Source organism: Struthio camelus, chromosome Z (assembly GCF_040807025.1).
Source record: "Struthio camelus isolate bStrCam1 chromosome Z, bStrCam1.hap1, whole genome shotgun sequence".
Lineage (NCBI taxonomy): Eukaryota > Metazoa > Chordata > Aves > Struthioniformes > Struthionidae > Struthio > Struthio camelus.
Window position 1 is genome coordinate 18065175 of NC_090982.1, and position 17320 is coordinate 18082494.

The following is a 17320-nucleotide window of genomic DNA, read 5'->3' on the forward strand; positions in this document are numbered from 1 at the left end:
TTGGGTGAAAAGCGTGTGTGTGTGGAAGGAGGCAGTGAGCTGAGAGCTTGTTTTCTCCCAGCAATGGCGAGGAGACGGGCTCCCCAGCGACGACTGTGCCGCCCACAGGCTCGGGCAGCCTCTGCCGAGCAGGGCTCCCAAGTGGTGCTGGGGGCCGAGGTGGCTGGGGCTGTCCTCAGCATGGCCAGTGAGGCGCCCATGAGCAGCAGAGACCACGCCGGGGGCAACGCTGGTAAGCGCCGCACCGCGGAGCACCCTCAGGGCGAGCCCACCCCGTGGCCCTCTTTTGCCTACCCTGGTGCTTCAGGTTACATGTGGAGAGGCTGCAGAAACAACAAAATCACACTCACAGCGAGCAGTTTAGAGCGATCCTGCCACATCCCAATTGCAGATGCAATGATCTACAATTTCCATGTCATTGTGGGTACTGTGGTACCCAACGTGGGAGGTGCTGCTACAACCTGCCCGGCTGAACTGTGGTGGCAGTGCCTGGAGGGGACGGCTCCCCGGCTCCCCGGCTCCCCGGCTCCCCGTTGCAGTCCTGCTCTGAGGCACGGCCACAGCGCTGCCCCTACCAGGGCAGGGCAGCAGCGTGGGCAGCTCAGTACGTCCCTCCCGTGGGGAGCTGAAGCACCCAGGGGTCCCGCAGGAGGGACGGCAGGAGCAAGACCTCACCTTCTGCTGCTTTCTTTGCGCAGGGGTCATCTTTCGCATCACTTGCCACCTGGCCATGCTCATTTTCTTCCTGCGGAGACTCTTCAGCACCTGCATCTGCGCCACGTGAGTATCTCCCCCGGCCACCACCACCAAAAATAAACGTCTGTGGGCTCTCAAGTGGGAACAGGCCTGCTTTTGCAGTGAAAGGGAAAGCAAGCACACCACAAAGACTCTTCTCTGGCTTCCCTTGGTAGAGCTGTTTGCTCCCCTCGATGATTTTAACTCCTCTGCTGAAGGTGCTCTTGGGGCACTTTCTTGCAGGAAGCTCTGCCTGTGGTGGTGAGCGGTGCCGACAGAAAGCGTGTTCCTCTTGCAGCCTGCTCTGTCAGCTTCCTGTCAGCAGCAGCCTTCCAAAAGGGCTTCTTTTCAGCTTTGACGGGAACATCCCCTTGCGATAGGGCTTGCCCAAGGCTTGCAACTTGGGGAACAACAGGACTCCCTCTTTCCTAGGCAAAAGATCCCCCTGCGGAAAAGCAGCTTCTTGAAGGTCCGCTTCTGGATAATCCCTGTCACTCTTGGTGAGTGTTTGTGAGCAAAGAGCGGCCAGCAGCAGCACAGACGTGCTGCATGCCCGTTGTCCGTGGGAGGGAGAGGCCGCCGAGTGCCAAGGGGGCACTGTCCCGCTTGCCATTCCTGTGGTTCAGGGAGCTCCAGAGATGCCGGAGCAGGCCCCTCTGTGTTGCAGAGGGGAGTCGCAGGTTGTGAGCCTGTGCCTGGCACCGGCCAGTCCCTGTACTGCCTCTGCTACTGCTGCTCCGGTAGCCCCCTGCTCGGAGGCGTGCTGCTGGAAGCAGGGATGGTGGTGATGTGCCGCCAGGCTCAGAAGTGGCCATGGCTTTGGGAGCAGAGCCCAGGTGCACTGGGGCTTCTCCGTGGGGCAGCACAGGGGGAGGGATGGAGAGGTGCAGGGTGCTGCTTTTGGTGCCCCATGCCGCAGTGAGGGGAAACGGGGAGGAGTTGTGGGGCATCAAGCACCCCTGCAGATCATGGCTGGGCAGACCCTCAGGGCCTGGAGTAAGGGCCCCTGGCTAGAGCGGCATGCTCTCTCTGCAGCAGGCCCCTACCTGCTCAGCAAAGCTGTTGCCACCCAGCTGTGGGAGGAAGCAACGTGACACTAGGGATGCTTAGAATACCTTGGTAACCTAGCTCTTCCTTGCTGCTGTGAATTACAGTGGGTGTCTACTGCCTGCTGTCGCTGCCAGCATGGACTCTGTGGGCAAGAGACATGAGCCAGGTCAGTGACTCTTGTTGCGGGACAGGAAACTGCTGCAAAGGAGAGGTGCTGGCGGTGGTTGGACAAGTCCCCACATCCTCCCGTTCCCTGCAGAGTGAAGTTCTGCCAAGCTTCCCTTTGCCAAGGGGAGGCAGCTACTTCTGCGGGGCCTTGCTCCAGCTGCCCCCCTGTGAAGCCCTGGCAGTTGCGGGAGTAGCTGTGCTGAGAGAAAGCTTTTCCCTTTCAGGAGCTGCTGGGAGGGCTGGCACCAGACCTGAAGTCCAAACAGTGAGACAGCTACTGGCTGGGGACGGATTCCTTGGAGTAGTGTCAGCTGCCCACACGCTAATTGCACTCCCCAGGGCTCTTGTCTTTGCCTTGTGTCTGCCCTGTGCTAAAGCTGGAGGGTGCAGGGGAGCCCTGCTAGACTGGGGAAAGCAAAGGGGGCCCAAGCACATGGAGCTCTTGTCTCCTCCGAGCTTGGGGGCTCGCGGGAGGCGCTGGGCAGCTCTCCAGCGTCTGCTTCTGGCTGTCTGCAGGGACTTGGTGAGTTTGCTGGCGGAACAAGTGACTAGGATGCAACTGCTGAAGGACGAGGTGTCCCGCCTGAACGCAGAGACGGGTAGTATGAAGCAGGTGACGCTACATTTTGTGAGAGAAGGCTTGGATGAGCAGGAGCCCTGACAAGACACTTCTTGGGGCTGGTGGTGGCCTTTTCTTGCTTGCCCGAGCTCCCCCCACCCCTTTCCCCCGGGGCTTGCTGCTGGAGCTTCTCTGCAGAAAGCCCCTTCTCCCGGGCAGGTTTCAGTGGGCCCCTTCTGGCAGCAGAGGACTCCTGACAGCTTGTCCTGCTGTGTTGGGGCCTCTGGTAGCTCTGGTCTGGCCCCTCGAGCAGTGCTGAGACACAGGGGTCCTTGTGGGAGCAGCCGGTGCTGGCAGGCCCTGAGCCCCTCTCCAGGCTGAGCTAGAAAGTGTGGAGGGTGGAGACCAAGGTGGGCGACCTGAGCCATGTCCACATCCGCGCAGGGATGCTCTTCCCAAGGCCTTGCGTTCCTCCTCAGACAGCATTGAGTCTTTCCGCTCTTTGGGCAAGGTTTGTCTTGTACTTTCTGACACAGGCTCTTCCCTTGGAGCTGGGCTAGGACTCAGGAGTCCTGCTGAGCTGCCTGCTGATGTGGCCACTCTCTGTGTGCATTTCTGTCTTTGCCAGGAAGTGCAGCAAATGAGAGAGGCACTGTTTGACGAGACTCGAGAAGGCCCCGTGCACCTGCCTGACTGGGCTCTGAAAACCTCAGGTACGGACCAAGCGCCCTCATGCTGGGCTTGTGTACAGCACGTCCAAAAGGAGGCCGAGTTGCAGCCTCTGCTCTCCAAGGTGGAGGGAGATGAAAGGACAGGCGGGGTCCAAGAGCAAGGCTCTGGCACAGGGGCTCTCTCACACTCCCACCCAGTCCTGCCTTGCGGCTCCTTGCTGGTGCCTCTGGCCCTGCCCTACAAACTTTCTGTGCTGCTGGAGAGGCTCTCTTCCTCTCCACTGAGTCTTCCTCTCGACCAAAAGGGAATGGCTGCATTGTGCTCTGCTGTCCGGGCAGCAAGACCTGCGCTTTGCTCTGCCGTCGCTCCCACGCGGCTTTGCTGTCTGCCAGCACCTGCAGGGCTGTCTTTTCCTGCCGCTGCGAGAGACAAGCAGTGGCCAGGCCCAGGGAGCCCTCTTTGCCCTGGAGGGGCACCTAGGCACCAGCACGTGGGGTGCTGAGCGTGGCAGTGACAGACACAGCTGGCAGGCAGGCAGAGTTGGAAATGCCCTGCAAGCACCACGTCTGTGGGGTCTTGCAGTCAGCAGCTCCGTCTCCCCTTCAGGTGCCACCATCGATCTGCAGAGAACATCCAGCAGCTATGCGTGGGAAGAGAGTTGGCTCTGCAGGGCTTTTTGGTGCTTCTACTCTCCAAACCCTCCAGATACTATTTTGCAGGTATTGTAGCAGAAGTCATCCATGCTGCTTCAGTTCCTTCCTGGGCAGTGGGTGACAAAGCCCAGGGGATCTCCCCTCTGGCCAGCAGGGTTGCTCAAGGGCCTGGCGGTGATCAGGTTCCTGACACCAGAGGGTTGACTTGCTAGTCTCCCTCAGGAGCAGGACTCAACCGAACGGAACTGAGTGGCCGCATCCTGCCCACAATCCCTGGTCATAGCTGGCTGAGGGAGTTTCTCCTTCGAGGCCCATTTGCCTACCTCACCTCCGACAGGCCCTTTTCAGAGGGGCTGGGAGGTGGCGGAGGTGGCCTGCCTCGCTCCCTCACCATTCACTGCTGTGGCACTCTGCTTTCAGCCGGACGTTTCCCCGGGACAGTGCTGGCCTTTCCAAGGGTCGCAGGGCCAGGTGGTCATTTGGCTGCCTGCACGGATACAACCAACCGCCATCACCGTGCAGCACATCTACAAGGCAGTCTCTCCATCTGGGACCGTCAGCAGTGCCCCCCGGGATTTCACTGTCTCTGTAAGTCTCTGCTGGGCTGCAATGAGGCCGTGGGGAAAAGGCAGAGCAGGCACTCGCTTGTCTTGGGGCATCCGCTGGGGTTTGGGCCTTGCTCTCTCGTAAGCACTGCCCCAAGAGAATATTTCAAGGGACGGGGTGCTTTTCTCAAGACCTGCTCGGTGCTTTTTGGCCGTGCATCTCAGGGCAGTCAACCCCCCTCACGGAGGAGTCTCAGCTTCACACCATAACCTGTACTACACTACCGCTCGAGCCACGGGAGAGGGCCGGCGGGTAACAGGTCCGGATCCAGCGCGTGCGTTTCCCCGTCCTCAGGCGGAGCCTGACCCTTGTGCTTTGTCTCTCAGGGAGTGGACGAGGAGGGAGAAGAAGAAACTCTCCTTGGGACATTCACCTACGACGTGGGAAAAGAGGCCCTTCAGACCTTCCCCCTGAAGGTACAGTAAGTGCGTGTGGGCAGAGACCAGGCAGGAACGTGGCTGTGCCCGCACGTCCGTGGCAGAAAGAGCATCCACAGTTCCTCCCCGGGGGGCAGAGGGGCCAGACCCACAGCCGAGGCACAGCGGGGTCTGAAGGCGCACCAAGCAGTGCGCAGCGGTGGCAGCAAAACAAGAGCGAGGGCAGGGTCGCGCCCATGGGAGTGCAGGACCCTGGAGCTCCCAGGCTGCACCTGTGGCTTTCAGCAAAGCTGGTTGCACGCGGGGCCTTTCCATCAGCACGAAGCCTGCGTGCCGGACGGAAAGACAGACATCGGGCAGCGAAAGCCAGACGGCAGCTCCATCGAGCTGCGGCAGCACCTGGCAGCAGGGTGGACGGCTTCCCTGGGCTCTCGCTCCTGCCGGGAAGGCCAGCCGAGGAGGAACCGGCTGTTTGGAGGGGTTGATCACCCAGCTGCCCCACGTGCGGCAGCCCCGCACCAGCCTCTCTGCTAGCACACAGGAAGCAGCAGCGGGAAGGGGCAGCAGCAACGGGGACCGAGCCCAGCCAGGGCAGGCGGTGGCAGGCAGGACGCAGGCGCCTTCCCTCCGCAGCAGGACTTTCCCTGTGTTCCTGGCAGTCCTGCTGGCAGCCCGCCTCACACGGCCACAGCTGCTTTCACCCACTCTCGGAGGCCACGCACACGCCCAGAGCCGTCCTTTGCAGCCCTCGCTGCAGAGGGGAAGAGGGAGAGACAAGCTGTCCACCTCAACCAGGGCCACAGCTTGGCCCTTAACAGGGCCAGGGCTGGCAGAGGGAGGGCCCTGCGGTGTACTGTCCCTCTTTGCACCCCACTAACCACGTTTCTTCTTCCCACGACGTCTCTGCAGGAGGAGCTGTCCAGAGCCTTTCAATATATAAAGCTTTTTGTCCAGAGCAACTGGGGGAACCCGGAGTACACCTGCATTTATCGAGTGCAGGTGCACGGGAAGGTGGCAAGCCAGACCTCATCTCAGGAACCCAGAGACAGCCTGCGACCCCTCCTCAATAAGAATTAAAGACATGAACACAAGAACAGGCAGGCCCAGGCTAATGGCAGCGTCCAGCAGCACAGGAGCCCTGGGGGAAGGGCAGCCCCAAGGCAGCTCCCCGGCCCGGCCCGGCCCGGCCCGGCCCGGCCCGGCCCGGCCCGGGGTGCTGGCAGAGGCCGTGGTAGCGACAGGACCGGGGTACACAGCAAGGACCCAGGGTAAGAGCAAGGTGGGGAAGGGCAGGCAGGGGCCACCCCATGGTCCGGGGAAACAGCACGGCCCATAGTTTTACACAGCAGCCTGGGAGAGCAGCAGGGCAGGGGAAGACAGAAAAGCCGGGATAACGGCAGCCCCAGGGTCTCGGCAGACCCGGGGTAACAGCAGCCCCACCTAACAGCAACCCTAGTGTCAACGGCAGCTGTGCCCTAACGGCAGCCTCGCCAGCACCACGCTGATGGCGGCACCACCGTAAAGGCAGCTCTGTGTATCGGCCGCCCCCTCTCACAAAGCGCCACACTCTCCCGTGCAGTCAAATTCCCCGCGATTCCCAGCAAGCCTTGCCCAGCTCCTCCAGCTGCGCAAACTACAGCCAGAAGAGGGGCCGGACTTGGGGAGGAAAGGAGCACGTTTGTGCGGGGTGCGGGGAGCGGAGCACCTCTGCAAGGAGGTGCTCGGCACTGCTAGGCAGCTCTCCCAAAGCAAGAGCACGGGCGGTCGCTTCCCTTCGCCGCCCCCGCAGCCAAGGCAGAGGCTTCTCCCTCCGCAGAAGTGCGCACAGAGCGCGCCAGCGCCAGCGCCTGCGCTCCGCGGCAGCTGAAGCTTTCCCCTGTGGTTCGTGCTCTGCTGCTTGTGCTCGACACTCAGGGAAGCTGAAGTGCTGGTGGAAACCTGGCACTGCTGGTGCCAGCTGTGTACACGAGAGGACACTGGCCACGCTTTGTCCGACTGCACCTGGGCCAAGGCACTTCAGAGACCAGAGGAATCGCTCCAGCCACTTCTGAAGGAAGAACCTGGGGGGCATCGCTGCGGATGAAACCTTCATTTCCTCCTTCAGCAAAGCGATGCAGGATCTGCTCACATCCCAGCTAGCAATAAAGCTGGTTGACAGAAGACTCTCCATCCTCTTTCTTCCGACCCGGACACAACAGACGTCGCAGCCCTCTCAGGAATGCAGCACAGCCTAACCCTCCAGTCAAATTCCTCCTGCGGCTGTAGAACAGTCCTCTAAGTGACAGCCCTTACTGCTCCCCTCCGTGCTCCCGCACGCTCCTCGTCCCTGCTCAGTCCTAGAAAACACTCTCTTGGCTTTGGCCTTCAGGTGCAGTTTGTACTGGCTTCAGCACAGGCCACGAGCTCGGCACGCTTGGTGCCACGCCAACACCTCCTGAGCTCTTCTTGCTGCTCGGCCAACAGCCTGTGCGTCACCACCTCGCGGGACAGCTGTAGGAGGAGAGGCCGCGAATTAGCACAGCAGAGGCAGCATTCCCTGCGCACCAGCGGGCTGCTCTCTGGCCAGTCGTCCTCTGCACACACAGACAGAGGGACAGTTTGGGGAAAGGGAGCAGCCGCCCGCCAGGAAGGGAACGCTGGCAAACGCAGCAAAGGGAAGACGGGTGCCGCCGTACGCCGGCCAACGACAGCTGCCCGTGTTTGGCCAGGCCGCAAAGGCCGTGCAGACCCCGAAGACCCCTCGCGCGTGTCTCCAGCGGGCAGGCACGGCGCTGGAACCCCCCGCAGCCGCCTCCTCGGGGCCGAGGCAGCCTAAGGGGCCTCTCTCGGCCTCTGCCGCGGCGGCCCAGCGCGGCCGGTCCTGCTGCTGCCCGCGCGGCCCCGGCGCTCAGGCGCGGCGCAGACAGCTGCTGCACCAAGCGGCCTCGCTCCGCCGCGTCCCGCCGGGCAGCGGGGGCGCGAAGACGCCCAGTCCCTGATCCCGGCCGCTGGCAAGCGACGCCAAGCGGGAGCCCCGGCCCGGCCCGGCCCCCGCCGCTCCCGCCCGCCGACAAGATGTCGGCGCCGGCGGCCCCCGCGCGCCGGAAGTGACGCTGCCGCGGCGGCGCCCGTCTTCCGGCCCGGGGCTGCGCAGCGCCCGGCGCTGCCTCGCTGGCGGCGGGGTCCCCGGGGCAACGCGCTGCCGCCGCCGCCGCCGCCGCCGCCCATGTCCGAGCCGCGGCGCCGCCTGGGCGAGAGCGGCCGCCGCCGCCACCCCGCGGGGGACCCGCGCCGGGAGGCTGCCGGCCACTGCCCGCGGCGCCAGCGGCTGAATGCGGCGGCCGCGGCTGCGGCCCGGGGCCCGCGGCGGCGGGCGGCCGAGGAGGCCCCGGCGGCGGTGAGTGCGGCCGGGCCGGGCCGGGCCGGACCGGACCGGGGGTTGGCGCGCGGGGCGCTGCGGTCGGCGGGGGGAGGCGGGGAGGTGCGAATCCGTCTCTTTGGGACAGGTGTGCCGCGGGATCCCTTGTTAATGAGAACGTTGTTGGGAAAGAATGAGGAAACCGTCGCTGAAGTGTGAGGAGGGAGGGAGAGGGAGTCCTGCCTGGAGTCTTCGGAAATGCCGGCATGTTTCAAGTCCCAGTAAAAACTTGCAGCGCTTTAGATTCTGGTTGTGGTGGCAGAGGGAGGGAGGCCTGGAATTGCTTCCGTATTTTAAAAATTATCTGTTGATATGTGCATGAGTTAAATCGCAGCAATTCATGTATTAGTTTCAATTGGCAAGAATATCTTCATGGTTTCCACAAAAATCATAATTTGCTGTAACAGTACAGACTAAAGAACTTAGTGCAGGCATGCTGCTAGTGATCTTTTGTATGTATTTCGGGGGCTGCTTTATCTGACTGTCTACTTCTACCTACCAACCATAAATCTTACTAAGTGTGTCTGTTGCTTTTCCTGTTCATTTTTGATGCATCTTACTCTGTAGAGACCTTCCAGCAGAATAGAATACTCCAGCGCTGACTGCCAGGAGAACTGCCCCAAAGATACAGTGCCAGTCAGTTACCCATGTGCTTCATCCCTGAAGAGCTTTGTAGACAGAGTCTGCAGCAAAGAAAGAGCAAAACAGTACAGTGGGGAAAAGGTGTCATTAGTAAAAGAAGAATGTAGAGTTGAAAAGCAAAACAGTGGGCCTTTCTAAATGAGAAGAACAAACACCAGTGTCAGGACTGAATGTCTAAGAATGGGAAGAATATCAGTGTTTTGGGGGCCAGTACTGATCAGTTGCTGAGGTTTCTGGTATGTCCACCTCCATAAGTTAATAGCTATTTTAGGAGCGCTGAATACCTGGTAGCACAGGCTTCTGCCTTCCTCTAAAAGAGGTGGTGGTGCAAATGAGAACTTCCACTGAAAAACAGAGAGGACAGTTGTGCTCTTGCTAGGGAAGATAGCTTAGTTTTCTTCAATGGGCAGAGCAGGATTTCTAGAACTGCAGTTCCTAAGCCTGGTCAATTTTCAGGGTCATGCCTTCTTCTCTCTATCTTGGGAAAAAATTTAACCGTGACATCTAACTTCTTGAGGGAAGCAGTAGCCTGAGGAGAGGCCAGAAAAAGTAGTTATATCATTGTGGTTTTTTGTTTGACACCATATCGACCTTATGTTTTTTACAAACTAAAAGAAGGATAGCAGAGGTTTCTTTGTCTAGATATTCACATCCTTTCCTCTCAGGAAGGTAATGATCTTTTTGTGTTTGTCTTTTGTAGAACATGACTTCAGCAGAGTTTGCAGTGGATAGCAACTTTTCACCGAAAGCTAGCACAAGCAAGCTGCATCAGACAGTGCCAACAGATGCATCTCCTGACTCTAAATGCCCGATCTGTTTGGATAGATTCGACAATGTTGCGTATCTAGATCGTTGCTTGCATAAGTTTTGTTTCCGTTGTGTCCAGGAGTGGTCAAAAAACAAAGCAGAATGCCCACTCTGCAAACAACCTTTTCATTCTATTTTCCATACAGTTCGTGCTGAGGATGACTTTAAAGAGTACATACTCCGACCATCAGAAAATGGCTCTTTTGCCAGTCCTGATGGCCGGAGATTTCGTTATCGTACTACGTTGACAAGGGAACGTCGCACCTCATCTTACCATCGACACACTTCCTCTTCCCGAAGGACGCTGTCCCCTCCAGATAATGGAATATTGTTTGAAGGGTTATCAAGCCAACCAGTGCGGCAGAGAGATGGAGAGATTCAGCAGATGATAAGGAGGCTCGCCTCAAGGAGGCAGGCTAGTGCAGAAGGCAGATCTCTGCGGCAGATTCAGGAGGAGGACATGATCAACTTCCGCAGAGCTCTGTATCGCACTGGTGTGCGTGTTCGTAGTATTCAGGATGGTGGCCGCTATCGAGATATTTCAGCAGAGTTTTTTCGCCGGAACCCTGCTTGCCTTCACAGGTTGGTTCCCTGGTTGAAGCGGGAACTTACAGTCCTATTTGGTGCCCACGGATCTTTAGTTAATATTGTACAGCATATCATCATGAGTAATGTGACAAGGTATGATCTGGAAAGCCAGGCCTTTGCTGATGATTTAAAGCCGTTTTTGCTGAATCGGACTGAACATTTCCTACATGAATTTGTCAGTTTTGCCCGGTGTCCTTTTAATTTAGAGGCGTATGATCAGCATGCCAATTATGACTGTCCTGCTCCATCGTACGATGAAGGAAGCCACTCAGACTCATCAATTATTACAATATCTCCGGATGAAGCAGATTCTCAAGGTCCAGATCACAGTTCATCCGTGACTGGTATTGATCAAGCTCCGTGGGATGATGAAACTCCAGGGCCCTCATATTCCATCTCAGAAGAGGTTCATGCAACCATAGCTTCTCCTTTGGAGACTTCAGAAAGTTCTGATGAGGACTCTGCAACAAAGAGAACTGCAGTGCAAACCCAGATACAGGCTAATGCTGGTTCCAATGACAGTGACTCTTCTTCAGACAATTGTGTTATTGTTGGGTATGTTAAGCCTATAGCTGAGAGGACACCAGAACTGGTTGAGTTGTCTTCGGACTCTGAGGAATCAGTCAAGGAAGAGAAAAGGGAAAATATCAAGAAACAGCAGCCAATCCAGTTTCACAGTTGCAGTGACAGTGAACAAAGCCCGAGTTCCTCACCACACTCTCCTATGTATAACGAGAACCTAGGTAGCTGTAAAAGCTGCTCATCCCCTGCAGCCGAGAAGATGGAGTCAAAAGAGGATGAGGACAAAAGTAAAATAAAAAATTTATCTCCACAGGAATTGATCTGGAGCCCCTCTTCAGGAAGGGACAGGATGTGCTCTCCTTGTAATCACAGACTGTCCAGAAAGAGAAAGTCCAAAAGTCCACAGTCCTATTCACAGCGCAGCAGAGGCAGTCATGGCCACAGGACTAGGAGGGAGCATCGTAGCAAAGACCAGCCTAAAAGGAAACAATCAGGAAGCAGAGAGAGTAGCAAACATAGGAGCAAAAGAAACAAGAGGAGGTCAAGAACCCGTGACTCAAGCATCTCTCGAAAAAGCCAGAGAGACTCTCTAAGTCGTGAGAGCACTATATCCAGAGAAGTAAGCAGATCACGATCCCGTAGCAAAGGCCATGGCAGAAGAAGATCAAGAAGCAGAGACAGTGATCATTATTATATAAGAGACAACTATCAAAGTAGATATCAGTGGGGTTATACTTTTTACAGTCGAAATGTGGTTGGAGATGGCTATGAATCCTCATATAAGAGGAGGACTCAGTCTAGTGCTCACTATTCAAGGCAATCTGCTAGTCCAGAATACAGGATACAATCCTTTACTGAAAGGACAGATCCACATAGTCAGAGAGGACTCCATGAGAGACATTATTACTATTATGAAAGATGCAGGTCGAGGAGTCGATCAAGTAATAGGTCAAGGACCCCTTCTGGAGGGACTGACAGAATGAAAAGTGAAAAGCCTGGTGGAAAAAGAAAGTACAAAACTCGCCACCTGGAGAATGCAGTCAAGGAGAGTACAGTTCTAGAGAAAGAAAATGACCCCAAGAAAGCTTCATCAAAATTCAGTGACTGCTACAAAAATGAAGATAGCCTTTCAGACAACCGAGCAAGTAGTGAGACAAAGCATAAGAAGAAGAAGAAAAAGACCAGGAGTCCAAGTGTGGAGATAGTCTATGAAGGAAAATTAACAGAGACAATGAGGCACCATAAAAAGAAAAAGAAAAAGCACAAGAAGAAACATCGGAAACACCACCTGAGTAACTCGGTACATTCTTCTCCAGTTGTGATTACAATTGATAGTGATAGTGACAAGGAGCAAGAAGGTATTGAATGTGACAGTAGTATTACTTGGACAGGCTCAACCCAAATAAATGAGAGGGGAAATGAGTCTCTCTCTCCTTTTTTGGGAAAGGCAGAGTGTAAGGGTGTTTATAGGGTCATCAAGAAAACTGGAGTAGCAGATAAAAATTGTAGTATTGCTACCACAAGAGAGGACTTCAGTGGTGACGTTAGAAATATTGACGTTGAGCTTCAGGAAACATCAGCTGATCAGAGTCTTGCAGTAGTGGATAACAGTAGTAATACAGCTGACACAGATACTGCAACTAGCCATGTTCATGGAGCACAAGCAGCATCATCCAGTCAACTGCCTTCTCCCAGGACTTCCTTTCTAGAGAATCCAGAGAGACCACCATTGATACTGAGACTGCCAAAGAGACTTGTCCACAGATCCTTTTGGTCTGATTCCCCAGAAAAAAAAGTGTAGCATGTTTTACAATGAACACTTCTTAAAATTGTGAATTTGTTTTAATTACTTTTTTTCCTTGGAGAACAAAACACCTCATGTGATTTTTATGTGTTAAAAGATGTCTGGGAAATGTGTAAAATCCTTGAATGTGTATGCACTTTTAAGTCAAAGAAGATAGAATATTGCTAGTATGTAACTTTAAAAGTTTTTCAGAAGAGTGTTTGGAAGTTGGTAGCCATCCTGTATTCTCCTGTTATGTAAAATACACCCACAGAATGTTTCCAAGTTGTGTTTTTTTAAAAAAAAAAAGCCAGAAAAATGCATTTTCCAAGGGTTGCCCTCATTATACAGTTCTCCAAAAAATCATTCAGTTCTGCTGGTATTTTCATCTATGTGGGTAAAGTTTTCTGCTGAAAAATATTCAGTGATTTCTATATAAATCTTGAACAAGACTTCCATTAAAGTATAAATGAATTCTGTCAAAATCCAAATAAAGCAATAAGACTTTTTTTAAAAGAAAATGTATCTGTGAACTGTGTACTTTCCAAGCAGAACACTTATCTTTCAGTTTTGGGTGTCTTACCAATACAGACCATTAAAGTTTGTACTATAAGGAATAATTCAGATTGGAAGTGCATTCTGGTCGTCATCAGGTCCTACTTGTCACTTAAAGCAGGAATGACTTCAGTAAGCTTGCTCAGGGTCTGAGGAATTACAAATATCGCAAAAGTTGGAGATTCTACAGCCTCTCTGAGGAACTTGTTCTAATATTTGAGTATTCTCGCTGTGAAATCTTTTTTTTTCCAAATATCTTTCATATTTCCCTTGCTGCAACTTTTGTCTGTTCTTTCTTATGCTATTTTGTGCAACCCAGAGAAGACTCTCGTTTGCTGTTCTGTATGCTCTAACATCACATACTTGAAGACCTCAGCATTATCTGTAGCTTCTGAGATACAGTGGCTTCTGCTGCATATATATGCAAGGCACAGAGGACGGGCAGGATCATATCTTTCAGGTTTGTGTCGTCTTCTTGTGCACAGCAGTAGCTCTCAGTGTTGAACCAAGAAGTTGCCTTCTGTCTCTCCTGAATTACAGTCTAGCTGACTTGATTGATGTGTATCCCATGTGGCTGTGTGTCCAAAAATGAAGAGGCATTCAGCAGCACTGAAGGCTCCCAAATTTCTGGACTATCTAAATTTGCAAGTCAGTAGTCATCTTAGGAAGCTACTGAATGCATAGTATTGCAGTCTCCTTCATTAACTGCAGTGAGTAGAGATTGCCTTACCATTCTGTATTAACAAAGTGACACCACACTGCCGTCTACTGTCAGTGGTTTTTCTCATTTCAGAGAATGCCATCCTCTCCAGAGAATATGAGATATTTTTGACAGGTTGCTAGGCCAATCAGTGCAGTGTCAGAAAGAGGCAGAGATTGAGATGAGAAGTAGTTTTGTCACAGAAAGTCAGGCTACTGCAGAAGATAATCTCTGGGGCTGACAGGAGACTATGCCTGATTTCTACAGCATTCTGTATCACAAGAGTGTATAGGTCCAAAGCATTCCTGGTAGTGGCCACCACCTGGATATCTTGGTCGCAGTTCTTTCGTCCTTCAGCGTTTGTATCTCCTGTCCTGTTGGTGACTGTTCAGACAACTGAAAACATCAGAGTGAAGGAAAACTGTGCTTGGTACCAAGCTTCTATCATGGCTCATCAACCAGTGTTATGTAGGAGATGCTGTCCTAGATTGCTGCTGTCTATGCTGCCGTATGGACCAAAGTGACCTTTGTAGCCCCCGCCAGGATGACTGAGGAGGGATGAATGAGACGTGGCCAAGGATTAGGGGGAGGATATGAAGAACAGAGAAGAGGGATTTGCACATCCCAGGCAGGAAACAGCCCCAGCCCAAGAAAGCTGGGCTGTATGATTGCAGCCTTCCCTGTGGAGAACTGGGCTGCCAGTCCAGGAGCTTTCAGCAGGGACTCAGCCTTGCAGCCCAGCAGCAGTCAAAGGACAGAGGTTTAGCGCTGACAGCATGATCTGCTTTATTGCACATGCAGAGACCAAGCTACCCACCACCCAGGAGTGGTGACTGCATCCAACAAGTGTGGATATCTGAGTGTTTTCCCCTGCATTTTGAACATTTTCCTCCTCTGCTTCAAGCAGGTACTCATCATATAACTACATTGAATGTGGTTTGCATCAAACTAGTTACCCCTCTGGGTAACATCTATAGGAAGACATAACAGATCCAAGTCCTGACTGCCTGCAGCCTCTGAAAACCCTAGAGTCCCTTTTGCTTTCTCTTTTGGGCTGACTGGTGTTTCAAGAACTACTTTTTTGCCTACTTAAAGATGGAAAATAAAGATCTTCTTTCTTCAGTAGCTGATGCTTGCCTGTGAAAGCATAAGCATGGGAGAGAGGCTGCAAGGAAGAGCTCTTTGGAGAGCAATCCCACCTTTGGGGCACTACAATGGAAGCTGTTAAGGTCAGGCTCGTTCAGGCCTGGGAAAGAATTGGCCAGTGACTGCTGTGGGTTTGCAAGCCTTTTGCTTCCTGTGGGCACCATGCCATTTCAACTTCACACCTCTCATTAGAGCCAGTCCAGTTCTCTGGCACCTGTTTGCCCTCCCCTCCCCTCCCCTCCCCTTCCCTCCCCTCCCCTCCCTTCCCCTCCAGACCTTGACTTTGTGTAAGCCTTCCTCCTTGTGCCTGAGTGTCTGTGGTCTTTGCCCCTGTATTACAATGTAATGCAAAATGTGCTAATCAGATGAGAGCCCCAAATCATTTAAGTGCTAGCAAGTGCCCTATTAAAATCAAAGACAAGTTAATATTGAAATCCATCTGCAGGTAAACCAAAGGGAAGTGCTGCTAGGGGCTACAAGCTAAGTGCAAGCAGGCACAAGAGCAAGTGGCTGTAGCCCACCCTGTTACATATCTTTAGGGAGGGGAAGAGAGACAGTTTTGGCTCTCTGAGTAATGTTATCCCAGTTACAAGTGCAGGAAAAGAGGACCACATTTCAAATAAAGCAAGTGGCACCACATCTCCTTGAGGAAATTGGACAGTGTGCCCTGTCATCATCAAATTCTGCTCCCAGGCAAAGCAGGTGCAGCTGCTCCATGGGGCTAAAGATGTAGAGGTGCAACCCTTGCTTCATTAGCCCTTGGTAAACTTCAGAAGTAGCCCAGAAGAGTTTAGGAGTGGGCAATGCCAGTGACCTTCCAGAACGGTGGCTGGCTCTGGGAGCAGGAGAGCTAAGTCAGGATCAGCCTGTCAGGCCACTCGCCTGCCAGGCCTGTTTCCAGGTGTGGCCAGGGGCAGATGCTTAGCAGGACAGCTGAAATAGCAATGTGCGTACACCTTCCAATCCACCTACTTAGTCATCAGATTGAGCTAGCACTTTGTGCTTTTGGATCCATTATGTTTAGCAGCTGCTCAGAGCTGGGAGCCTTTGTAGATTGAGTAAAGACTTTCTAGCGGGTAGGCTATGAAATTCCTCTTTCCCAGGACTGATATGCAAAAATTCTGAGAGTCCTTCAGTTGCAATTGTGTAGTCCTTCCTCTTCAGGCAGAAAGAGATGAGGGCAGTATCACTGGAGGTGCTGTGCCTGAGATGTGGGCAGGGGATATGACACTGACAGGGTTTCTCCTCCTTGCAGGCACACAGCTGGAATAAAAGAGAAGCAGAGAAAGCCAATGTGCTCTCCTAAAGCAACAACTGATGATGAACCAGCCTTTCCATAACTGTGCAAGAGAAGAAAAGCCTGCCATGCTACATCGAGAACACCCTGAACCCTGCTTAAGACCTGAGCAAGGTTACACACAGGCTATCTGATGATAACATCGGTGAGCTGCGTCAGGCAATGGACACGTGCTGAGAAGGGTAGAATATGAATCAGGCATGCAAGCACAATGCTGATGCCCTGAGTCCTGCTCTTGCCTCTGTGGGGCAGCAGTCTCCTTTCCTGAGCAGTGCTCTACTGGTCCCAGCTGGATGGCGAGTTTTTAACACCATGTTTGTTCCCCCCTGCCCTTGCATATTTTGGATTAGCTGAGGATTAATAAACACTGTTCTTGTCAAATGTGTTTGTCCATAACCTGTGCAAACAGTGTCACTTTGATCTGCAGACTTACCTGGGTACAGGCCTTTAGACTCCCAAATGCCTGTTTTTCTCTCTGCCTGATGCCTGGATCCCTTCTGGGGATCCCAGTTGAATACTGTAAATGCAAATCAGTACAAACATGTTTATTTGTCACAGGGAGATTTGTCCAAGTCAGCCGTATGCCTCAAATAGCAAGTACGACAGGGTATGCACCTGTAGGCTGATGTGAACATTGAAAATTAAAGATTGACAATTCTTCTGTCATCCCTGTTACTCTAAAAAAAGTAAAAGGAGGCCCGAAAGTCACTACATTTTACTTTTCTTGCCTCTGGGTGCAACTTTGGGGGAAACCTTGGGAAGTTCTCCTATCCTTCCCAGCTGGATTCATCATTTGGCTTTGAATTTCATTTGGGAGTAGGCACTTTCACGTTGTCATCACGCTAGTACACGTGCTGGCAGAGAGGAGGTCAACGGAGTGCTACCCAAGGGTGCAATTTCCTCCGCCCCGGCCAGCAGAGAAGTGGGCTGACGCCTGCGGACGGTTAATTTCCCCTGACAGGCTCTGCAAGCGGCGCGTGGCCAAGGGAGGCCTGCGGCACGGGCTGGAGGAGGCCAGCGCTCAGCTGGCGCGTGTCCCCTTCGCGCCACAGCGTCACCCTCC

At 53.7% G+C, this 17320-nt stretch overlaps 2 protein-coding genes across 4 annotated transcripts; both read left to right on the forward strand.

Annotated features, from left to right (window-relative positions):
- Positions 1–712: 712 nt before the first annotated feature.
- LOC138064770 (sperm-associated antigen 4 protein-like) lies at positions 713–6016 on the forward strand. Of its 3 annotated transcripts, XM_068928691.1 has the most exons (7): positions 713–1235; positions 2470–2566; positions 3141–3225; positions 3791–3903; positions 4258–4425; positions 4770–4859; positions 5730–6016. In XM_068928691.1, exons 2-7 carry the CDS (start codon positions 2507–2509, stop codon positions 5895–5897), a joined length of 684 nt encoding a protein of 227 aa, XP_068784792.1. In that variant the 5' UTR covers positions 713–1235; positions 2470–2506; the 3' UTR covers positions 5898–6016. The 3 variants fall into 3 exon arrangements, with proteins under 3 accessions (XP_068784792.1, XP_068784793.1, XP_068784791.1); XM_068928692.1 differs by lacking the exon at positions 2470–2566; XM_068928690.1 differs by lacking the exon at positions 713–1235 and having other exon boundaries at positions 1970–2566.
- A 2078-nt stretch (positions 6017–8094) lies between these two features.
- On the forward strand, positions 8095–13168 carry TOPORS (TOP1 binding arginine/serine rich protein, E3 ubiquitin ligase). The gene is made up of 2 exons (XM_068928393.1): positions 8095–8196; positions 9560–13168. Exon 2 carries the CDS (start codon positions 9563–9565, stop codon positions 12575–12577), a length of 3015 nt encoding a protein of 1004 aa, XP_068784494.1. The 5' UTR covers positions 8095–8196; positions 9560–9562; the 3' UTR covers positions 12578–13168.
- Positions 13169–17320: the final 4152 nt, after the last annotated feature.

What these genes read in the sequence shown, in the direction of transcription:
- LOC138064770 (XM_068928690.1), top strand. Translation starts at nt 2,387, where the DNA reads ATGGAGCTCTTGTCTCCTCCGAGCTTGGGGGCTCGCGGGAGGCGCTGG. An exon ending in CTCCAGATACTATTTTGCAG is followed by an intron (nt 3,904 to 4,257) that starts GTATTGTAGCAG and finishes CTCTGCTTTCAG; the next exon opens with CCGGACGTTTCCCCGGGACA. An exon ending in CCCGGGATTTCACTGTCTCT is followed by an intron (nt 4,426 to 4,769) that starts GTAAGTCTCTGC and finishes TTTGTCTCTCAG; the next exon opens with GGAGTGGACGAGGAGGGAGA.
- TOPORS (XM_068928393.1), top strand. Translation starts at nt 9,563, where the DNA reads ATGACTTCAGCAGAGTTTGCAGTGGATAGCAACTTTTCACCGAAAGCT.